Source organism: Castanea sativa, chromosome 8 (genome assembly GCF_040712315.1).
Source record: "Castanea sativa cultivar Marrone di Chiusa Pesio chromosome 8, ASM4071231v1".
Lineage (NCBI taxonomy): Eukaryota > Viridiplantae > Streptophyta > Magnoliopsida > Fagales > Fagaceae > Castanea > Castanea sativa.
The window spans coordinates 16,475,510-16,486,631 of record NC_134020.1 but is presented as its reverse complement, the minus strand read 5'-3'; the positions used below and the strand labels follow the sequence as shown (position 1 = coordinate 16,486,631).

Here is an 11,122-nt window from a genome sequence, read left to right as displayed (position 1 = left end):
GTTATCTTGTGTTTTCATTTATCTTCCCTACTCTTTTAGCTTTCATTTTACTGCTATTATATGATGAATATGGCTTAGAGTAGTTTTATTGTTTGTTCACTCGTATTTACTCTATTCCACACTTAGTTTAAATCAGAGTAAAATCAACCAAGCCGTAATCTTTTAATTTAGGGTCTGAACAGCTCTTGTGTCTTTAACACAAATCTGAGCTTTCAATTGGTATCAAGGCGGGTGCACTTGTTGTGGTTTGATTACCTAAGTGCAATCCTAAACCCCTTTTGTGATGGATCGATCTCAATCGCTCAATGCTCCACCATTCTTTGATGGGAGAAACTATGCGTTTTGGAAAGTCTATATGATGGCATTCCTTTGTGCTATAGATGAGTCAATATCAGATTCCATTGAGAATGAGTATGTTAGACTCACGACAGCCAAGTCCAAATGGGACAAGGCAGCTCGTGCTTTGGTGAATGCCAATAGTAAAGCAATTAATGTTATTTTTTGTAGTGTGTCTACTAATGAATTTCACAGGATATCGCATGTGAAGACCACTAAGGAAGCTTGGACGATTCTTGATACTACCTATGAAGGTACCAAGAATGTTAAGGACACAAAACTCCAAATGCTTACCACTTGATTTGAAGAGCTCAAGATGGGTGACGATGAGTCATTTGATTTATTCTATGGGAAGCTCAATGAAATCGTGATTGCCAAGATTAAGGATACGAAGGTGGTGAGAAAGATTTTGAGGTCCTTACCAGAGAGCTTCCGTGCAAAGGTCATAACTATAGAAGAGAATAAAGATTTGGATGAGATCAAGATTCAAGAGCTCATTGGATCTCTTTAAACATATGAGCTTGGACTGCCTTCCCACAAGCCAAGCAAATCATATTCTCTCAAAACCATCAACGAGAGAATTGATGACTCCTTTAAAGAAGATGATGTGGAGAAGGAGGTAGCATTCTTTGCAAAGAACTTTCTGTTAGGATGTGTGCCCGTAAATCCTATTGTATGATGCTATGTATGACTTAATGTTGTGTTTAATGAAGTTGTTTTATTATTATCTAAAATAATGGTAACATGAATATTGAGACATTATCATATAGTCCATAAGATGCATAGTATGTAATTTATGTGAGTTAGTCACAGAAGATAAAAATCACAAGTTCTTTGTAAACTCAGAATTTATAGTTCGTAGTCGGTGATGAAATTGGGCATTTTATCTACGAAGACTATAACGTATCAACTAAGATGATTTGTCTTGATCATGGAAGTGGAGACTTCTAGTTGATATGTTTTAAGAGTTAAGACATATTGAACTGGACTGCTGTGAGATTTATTATTCTCCTAACGACTGTCAAATGAATAATAAATCTCACAACTTCTATTTGCATGAACTCTTAATCTTGAGAGAATAATGGACTTGATCATGACGTGTAGGTTGCTTTGATATATCAGGAGTGAGATCTAAAGTAACGGTCAAAATCTCAGTATGTTGGGCAGCCGCATTTAGTGTTGATGGAACATATATTCTTAAGATGGAATTCATAATTTCTTAATTGAGATATAAAATATTCTCTTGAGATAAGTTTAATGGGTTCAGTTATTCAGAGTGTTAAGCCTAACATTTTGGTAAGAAATTACTAAAGTATATGATGAGGGATGAAGACACTCAGACCGTCCCTGGACGGTCTTCACCTCGGCAGCCGTCCAAGAGTTAGCATCAAGACAAGGCTAACACGTAAGGCCGTCCTTGAGTGATAGCAAAGCTACATCCCTCATCCAAAGGATGCGCACAGCCCACCCTGAAAGGACTCGTCCACGTAAAGACTCATGGACGAGGATTTTACACTTGGAATTATTAAGCACATTTTACCATTCCGTAATACACGCATAACCTTCGATGACCGTTGTGTGAGAAAGTGCAACGGTCAGGTGGTTATGGGAGTTATCCAAGAACCCCGGACTTCCTGAAATTCGGGGGAGGTTACAATTTCAATAACTGCCCCCAAGACACTATATAAATAGCCATTTAGACCAATAGAAGGTACGTTGAACATTTTCCCAAGAAATTGGAACTCCAAAAATATAGAGAGAAAACTGACTTTACCATCGGAGGGTTCTTGGCCGGCGATCCTGGTCACCTTTGATCGTTTTTCTTTGTTTTTCAGGCCATTAGAGAGCGAGTGGTCCTTTTAAATCTGGAGCATCCAGCCTACTGATTTTCCTTGCATCATCAGTATATATTTATGAAATTGGATTTCATAAATATATAATGAATAACTTTAAAGGATTAAACCGGTACTCGAGGATAAGATGTAGTAATTTACAAAGTGGCAGTCTACATTCATGATTTTGTGTTATTACGAATATTTTATGAAGGGGTTGCATGTATAATAAAGTTTTGAGATATAATTTATTAATAAGGCCTAGAGTGCAATTATATTTATATAGTGGTACTAAATATAATTAATGGTAACTTTGGACTTGTCAAGAGTTGACGGAAAAGCCCAAGGTCCATTGGAGCTAGTGTCTTATTGGTCCATTTTGGTCCCACTCCAAGCCACACACTAAAACCCAATTGGAAAGGTCCAATAGGCCAACCGAATTAGATAATCAGTTAGTTATAAAGGGAGAAATATACAGAATTTTTATTAGTGATATAAGAAATGGTATGTATGTGAGAGTGAGACACACTTTCATTCTCCATTTGAAAACTGATTGAGAGACCACACATCTTGGGCGTAAAGTGGAATTGGAGTGAAGATTAAAAGTATTCCCGAGTACTTCAATCTTTGGTTTTGAATTTCACCACAACAAGGTACGCTATCTTGTTCTTAAATTCTGAAATTTACATAGTGCACGTTATCGATCATGAATGAAATAGATCCTTGTTTGTTGCTTCCGCTATGTGTTTTGTATGAGATACAAAACCAGTTTTTCCTACAATTGGTATTAGAGCTAGGTTTTCATATCATGACTGTATAGCGTGTGATTGAATTTTAGAATTTAAGAAAACCATTATCTTTGTGTTTTCAATTTTCTGCATCAAGTTATGGTGTTGTGTCATGTTTTTTAATATTCATGGAATCCATGTATATATATATATTGCAAGTGAGATTGGTTGTGCCGTGATTGATTAATGCCAAGGATATAGTTATTGAAATTCAATAACTGCCATTTGCGTTATTTTTGTTAATGCATTGCTTGGTGTATTCTTTCATGGCTTAGAGTTTATTTCACGGCTTGGTGAAATTCATTGCATGGCTTGGAGCACGGCTTGGCCATCTTATAATCTTGCATATATTAAAGCATTGGTTGATACAGATTAGTGCTTGGATTCTTTTGCACCACTTGGCATGACATACACCAAGTAATTGTCATGTTTGGAAAAGTTGAATCCGTATTTTTGGAAAAGTAATTGTCATGTCTGGAAGTGATATATATATATATATATATATATATATATATATATATATATATATATATATATATAATATAATATAATTGTGGGGAGTAAAAAGACCCTGATGGGGATGTGGGCCTTTGGGCCATGCTAAGGAAGGCCGACCTGCTTTTGGGTTTAAAACTTGTTAGTACTACGAGTCGGCCCATACGCCGAGGATCTGAGGATCCAGCCAAGGGTGAATTTCCCTTCGGACGGACACCGGAGAACCCGGGACTTCATGGTAAAGGTTAGGGAATGACATGGTCAAGACCAATGGTTAAAGAGGGTGAACCCTTGAATGTCCTAGAAGCACCGATGTTAGAGAAATACCAAAGATAAAGGCTGCCACCTCCACATTAAAGACCTTGCACCTACCACCCTGGCCGCATTAATGGGGAAGTGACACCTGAACAGTGGAAGGGAAATTTCTGGTTACTATTCAAAGGCACTGAGAAAAGAAATATCTAGGCTAAGGGGGAATTGGGGCAACACGTGTACAAAGTATCAAAAAGAGGAGTATTTAAGAAGAAACCTAGAACAGGAAGAGGGGCCTTCCTTTTTTGGAATCAAAAAGAAAAAGAAAAAAGAGAAAGAGATGATATAAGAACAGCTCTCGGCTTACGTCCGAGTAGGTTGATTTACAATATTCTTTATTGTTTTCAAGTATTTGCAATCTTTGGCTTGTTATTGAATCCTCAGACACTTCTAACCGGGGTTTCAAGCCCACACTCTACAAATTCATATTGTTTAAAGGCTCATTGGGCCTGAGCCCGTAACTGTTCTTGGGGCCAGGTGCAATTGTGCGCTTATAATAATAATCATATATTACATATATAATCCATATATTATATTATATAATATAATATAAGTTTTTTAAATGTAATATGAAATTATATTACGTTATATATATTTATATATATTAATGCTAGGATTATGAAATTTATTCCTAATGAGATTAGGGTTATGTTTTCAAAGTGTCTAGCATTATTATGGTTCTTCATCTTAAAAACCTTTAATTTATAACATCTAGTGGAAGAGAGATACAAGGGTTGGATCTCACAGCTTCCATTATCGGTTCATAGTAGTGTGGGTAAACACCTCCTCTTGGCGTATATGTCTTGCGATCCCAAAGGAGGGTGTTTACTTCATAGTACTACAAGATTGAACTTACCCGTTTAAAGAAGTGTGAACAAACACCTCGTCTTGGCGTATATGCCTCGCGATCCTAAAGAAGGGTGTTTTGTTCCATGGTACTACAAGTTTAAACACTATAAAAGGGAGATGAAATGTGGCTACACATGACTCTAGATAATGGTGTACACTAGACTAAGTGTAATGTTAGCCTCCCAAAGGAGCTATGTCATTATTACTTAGAGGCTAAAGGTAATACGACATATTGTTAGTGTTTGATAAGAGTTATCATGATAGCACTAATAATGAGAATAGTTCTCAACCAATTAATATGTTTATAATAAACTTGCTACCAAGGAATTATAGACATGGATTGGGTTGTCGTTGCATATATTATTTTATAGTTTTATTAAGGTTTCATATTATATGCTTATATGCTAAATTAATAATGTCTAGTTTACTTATTGTATTCATGTTTATTATTTTTAGATTTAAATCATGGCATCATTTAGCCCACTTGTTACTATTCTTAACCAAAACAAACTGACTAGATCCAACTATGTTGAATGGAAAAGAAATTTGGACATTGTTCTTACAGCTAAAGAGCACAAATATGTGCTTACTCAACCATGTCCTAGCTTTCCTTCATTAGATGCTCCTCTTGAGGAAAAACAACGATATGATCGTTCGTATAAATCTAATGAGATGGCCAAGTGTTATATCCTAGCATCTATCTCAAATGTTCTACAACATCAAATGCAGGATGTAAAACTAGCTTCAGACATCATGCTAAGTCTGAAGGAGATGTTTGGTGATTAAGGCCGTTCTACAAGGCAAGAGACCATGAGGCAAATTTATAATATCAAAATGGCTGAAGGTAGTTCAGTGAGAGAGCATTGTCTTACAATGATCTCTAATCTAAATACATTGAAAGTTTTAGGTGCCAACATTGATGGAGAATTCTAAGTGGATATGATACTCTAGTTACTACCGGAATCATTCAAGAAATTCAGACTTAATTATAACATGAACAAAAAGATTTATTCTTTGTCTGAATTATTGAATGAGTTTGTGGTGGCGGAAGGCATCCTTGGTACTTCTAGTGTTGAAGCCAATGTGGGTGAAGCTTCTACTTCTCAACCTAAGTCAAAAGGCAAGGGTAAGAAGAAGAAGAAGAAGACTTCACTAAGAAAGATGGTAAACAAATTGCCTTAGGAATTGCCAACAAAGGAAAGAAAACTAAAGGAAAGTGTTTCCATTGTGGTGAGAAAGGACATTGGAAGAGGAATTGTCCAACATTCAAGGCTACCAAGAATAAGGGTATGAAAAGTTCATTTCTTCTTGAAATATGTTTGGTACAGAATCCAATGGATTCCTAGTGTGTGGATTCAGGTTGTACTAATCATATCTGCAAGAAAGTTGAATGAGGGAGAACTATTTCTTACTTTGGCTGATGGGAGCAAGATTCCGGTTGAAGCTGTTGGCGTGTTTAATTTATATTTTAAGTCTAGAGTTTTAATATTGGAAGACTATTTGTATGTACCTAATGTTCGTAGGAATTTAATTTCTGAAACTTACTTAGGTAAAGATGGATATTGTGTTATCCTGAAAGACTATGTTGTAATAAAGAAGGATAAAATGTTTATCTATTCTGGCAATATTGTGGATGGTCTTTATATTTTAACTCCTGATAAGCATGAATTATACAATTTTGAATTAGATAGTAGCTCTCATGTAAAATCATTAAAGAGAAAGTTTCCTTCTACTAGTGATGCATATTTATGGCACTTGCGTTTAGGTCATATTAATTCAAATAGGATTCAAAGACTAATCAAAGATGGACTTTTACAGTCCATGGACTTTGATGGATTTCTAGTTTGTGAATCTTGTTTGGAAGGTAAAATGACCAAACGACCTTTTAATGCAAAAGGTAGAAGAGCCCAAGAGGTGCTTGAATTAGTTCATATAGATGTATGTGGTCCTATGTCAACCCAAGCAAAAGGAGGTTATGAGTATTTCATCACTTTTACAGATGATTACTCAAGATATGGTTATGTGTACCTAATGAGACGGAAGTCCGAAACCTTTGAAAAGTTCCAAGAGTTTAGGGCTGAAGTTGAAAATAAATTGGGTAAATGCATAAAGGCCATTCGATCTGATCGAGGTGGCGAATACCTTCTTGGGGATTTCAAGGATTACCTAATTCAAAATGGGATTGTCTCCCAATTGACTGCACCTGGAACTCCCCAACAAAATGGTGTAGTAGAAAGAAGGAATAGGATTCTTTTGGAAATGGTTAGGTCCATGATGAGTTACTCAATTTTACCAATTTCTTTTTGGGGATATGCACTAAAAACTGTTATGCATATTTAGAATTTGGTTCCATCAAAATCTATTCCCAACACACCAAAGGAATTGTGGAGTGGGCGCAAGCCTAGTATGAAATATCTCCACATTTAGGGATGTCCAGCACATGTATTGAAAGGGAAGTCTGATAAGTTGGAAGCTAAAATGGAAGTATGCATGTTTTTAGGATATTCAAAGGAAACCAAGGGTTATTTATTCTATAATCATAAGGATAACAAAGTGTTTCTTAGCACCTATGCCAAATTTTTGGAAGATGATTATGTGAATAATTTTAATCCTAGAAGTAAAGTTGTATTGGCTGAATTAGATGAACCTGTAGTTGAACAACCAATGGATGAAACTAGGGATGATGTGGCTGTATTGGATACACCACAAAATATTACTCATGAGATGTCTAGTACACAGATGCCTCGTTGTAGTGGGAAATTGTTTAGCCTCCTGTGAGATTTATAGGTTTGGGAGAAACTTATGAAGCTATCTCAGAAGAGGATGAATTGGATCCCTATGCTTATGAGGAGGCAATGAATGATATAGATGCACATCATTGGGTCCAAGCTATGAAATTTGAATTGGATTCTTTGTATTCCAATCATGTATGGGATCATGTAGAGGCGCCTAACGGCATTAAACCTGTTGGTTGCAAATGGGTTTACAAAAGGAAGAGAGAGATAGATGAAAAGGTTGAAACCTTTAAAGCAAGACTAGTGGCGAAAGGGTATACACAAAAAGAAGGTATTGATTATGATGAAACTTTTTCACCAGTAGCCATGCTTAAATCTATCAGAATTCTCTTATCCATTGTTGCTCATTATGATTATGAAATTTGGCAAATGGATGTCAAGACTGCATTTCTTAATGGCAATCTTGAAGAAGAAATATACATGTTACAACCGGAAGGTTTCATAGCAAAGAACCAAGAGCAGATAGTATGCAAGTTGAAAAGGTCCATTTATGGACTTAAGCAAGCATTTAGGTCGTGAAACATCAGATTTGATCAAGCAATCAAGTCTTTTGGTTTTGAACAAAATCTTGATAGACCATGTGTGTACAAAAGACATCCAGACAAAGTAGTCAATGTTCCTAGTGCTTTATGTTGATGATATTCTACTCATTGGGAATGATGTAGGGGTAATGTCATCGGTTAAATTTTGGTTGTCAAGCCAATTTGATATGAAGGACTTGCATGAGGCTAACTTTATTCTAGAGATCAAGCTTTGGCAAGATCGTAAGAATAAGATGTTAGGCTTATCACAAGCTGGATATATAGATAAGGTTCTAGAACAGTTTAGCATGCAAAACTCCAAGAAAGGATTGCTTCCTTTTAGACATGGAGTTCCTCTATCTGATGACCAAAGGCCTAAGACTCAAGAGAAAGAAAATATGATGAGACAAGTTCCTTATGCTTCTGCAATGGGAAGTCTTATGTATGCCATGCTTTGTATTAGACCAGATATTTGTTATTTAGTTGGCATGGTCAGCCAATATCAATCAAATCCAGGACCAAAACATTGGCAAGATGTAAAGCATATTCTCAAGTATCTTAGGTGAACGAGAGATCATATGCTTGTTTATCGGTGTGAGGATTTAATTTCCATTGGCTATACAGATTCAGATTTTCAATCGGATCTAGATTTTAGAAAATCCACTTCAGGATGTGTTTTCACCTTGGGAGGTAGAGCCATAAGTTGGAAGAGTGTTAAGCAATCTTATATTGCGGACTCCACCATGGAAGCTAAGTACGTTGCTGCTTGTTAAGTAGCAAAGGAAGCTGTTTGGCTCAAGAAATTCCTTTCTGATCTTGGTGTTATGAGAATGGAGCAAGTTCCCATCACATTGTTTTGCAACAATAGTGGAGCGGTTGTACAATCCAAATATCCAAGGAATCACAAGAAAGGAAAGCACATTGAGAGGAAGTACTACATCATTCAAGACATTGTTGCTCGTGTAGATGTTGTGGTAGCAAAGATTGATAGTGCAAATAATCTAGCAGATCTTTTTACCAAAGCCTTGCCTCAAAGGACTTTCGAGTCACATTTGGAGGGAATAGGAGTTAGATTAGTGCACAATAGTCTTTAAGGAAAGTGGGAGATTGTTAGGATGTGTGCCCTTAAATCCTATTGTATGATGCTATGTATGACATTGTATATGACTTAATGTTGTGTTTAATAAAACTATTTTATTATTATCTAAAATAATGGTAACATGAATATTGAGACATTATCATATAGTCCATGAGATGCATAGTATGTGATTTATATGATTTAGTCACAGAAGATATGAGTCACAAGTTCTTTGTAAACTCCGAATTTATAGTTTGTAGTCGGTGATGAATAATGGGACATTATCATATAGTCCATGAGATGCATAGTATGTGATTTAGTCATAGAAGATATAAGTCACAAGTTCTTTGTAAACTCAGAATTTACAGTTCGTAAACTCAGAATTTATAAGTCACAAGTTCTTTGTAAACTCAGAATTTATGTGTTTTGTATGAGATACAAAATCAAATTTTCCAACATTAACTTAGCTGGTCAATACAGTGTGTTTGATCTTATAAATGAAACTTCTAGATTGAGGTTTGTATAAATATGGAAAATAAAGTTATTACTAAATTCCTAACGATATATATTTGGCTACCCAGTATTTATCGTGGGCACAATAACTACAGAATATATCAGAATTAAAAAAAAATAAAAAAATCATACCCTAAATATGGACAAAATAACACTCTCATCATGTAAGATTTGCGTAAGATTTGTATAAATGATACCTCCTCCTTTAGACCTGTAGAAATGACAATAAATCTTTTTTTTTTAAAATGAAATATTTTGTTAAGGAAGTAACAGTGTGCTAGAAAGTGAACTTATATGTTATATTTATAGAAACCTCAAGGATTATCATTTATACAAATGTTTGATAGAAGGGTATCATTTTGATAAACCTCTAGGCTAGTTGTTTTAATTTAATTTTAAATTATCTCATTGATTCAGGATGTGGGCTATGTTGGAAAAACATAGTTTGTATCACATACAAAACATACGCAACAGAAAATTAACGAATCTACTTCATTCGCAATTGATAATATGTACTATGTAAGTTTTAGAATTTAAGAATAAGAAAGCGTACCTGGGTGCGGTGAAATTCAAAACCAAAGATTAGAAGTATTGGGGAAAAATTTTAATTTTCACTCCAATTCCACTTAAGCCCAAGAAGTATGGTCTCTCAATCAGTTTATATGTATGTGTTCAAGGGAGAATAAGAGAGTGGTTTACACTCACATACATACCATTTCATTCCTCACAAAATTCTGTACGTTTCTCTCCTTATATCTAATTGATTATCTAATTGAGCTAGCCTATTGGGCCATTTCAATTGGACTTTAGTATGTGGCTTGGAGTGAGACCAAAATGGACAAATAAGACTCTAGCTTCAATGGGCATTGGGCTTATCAGTCAACTCTTGACATGTCCAAAGTTACCATTAATTATATTTAATACCACTATATAAATATAATTTCACTCTAGGTCTTATTAATAAATTATATCCCAAGACTTTATTATACATTCAACTCCTTCATAAAATATTTGTAGTAATACAAAGTCATGAATGTTGACTACCACTTTAAAGATTACATCTTAATCCTTGAGTACACAGTTTAATCCTTTAAGTTATTCATCATATATTTATGAAATCCAATTTCATAAATATATACTTTAGTAACTTCTTGCTAAAGTGGTTAGGCGTAACACTCTGAATAACCAAATCCATCAAACTTAAATGTGGCTGCCCAACATACTGAGGTTTTCATCGTGACTTTAGATCGTGACTTTAGATCTCACTCTTAATATATCAAAGCAACCTACACTTCATAATCAGGTTCATTATTCTCTCAACACTAAGAGTTGAGGTAAATAAAAGTCGTGAGATTTATTATTCATTTAATAGTCGTTAGGAGAATAATAAATCTCACAGCGGTCCAGTACAATATGTCTTAACTCTTAAAACATATCAACAAATCACCTAGAAGTTTCCACTTCCATGATCAATACATATCATCTTAGTTGATATGTTATAGTCTTCACAGATGAAATGCCCAATTTCATCACTGATTACGAACTAAAATTCTGAGTTTACAAAGAACTTATGATTTATATCTTCTATGACTAAATCACATAC

The 11,122-nt window shown here is 35.1% G+C and overlaps 1 protein-coding gene across 1 annotated transcript; it reads left to right on the top strand.

Moving 5' to 3' along the window:
* Positions 1-283: 283 nt before the first annotated feature.
* Positions 284-847, top strand: LOC142605933 (uncharacterized). Its single transcript, XM_075777357.1, has 2 exons — positions 284-590; positions 645-847. Exons 1-2 carry the CDS (start codon positions 284-286, stop codon positions 845-847), a joined length of 510 nt encoding a protein of 169 aa, XP_075633472.1.
* The last annotated feature ends 10,275 nt before the right edge of the window (positions 848-11,122 follow it).

What these genes read in the sequence shown, in the direction of transcription:
- LOC142605933 (XM_075777357.1), top strand. Translation starts at nt 284, where the DNA reads ATGGATCGATCTCAATCGCTCAATGCTCCACCATTCTTTGATGGGAGA. An exon ending in TCTTGATACTACCTATGAAG is followed by an intron (nt 591 to 644) that starts GTACCAAGAATG and finishes CTTGATTTGAAG; the next exon opens with AGCTCAAGATGGGTGACGAT.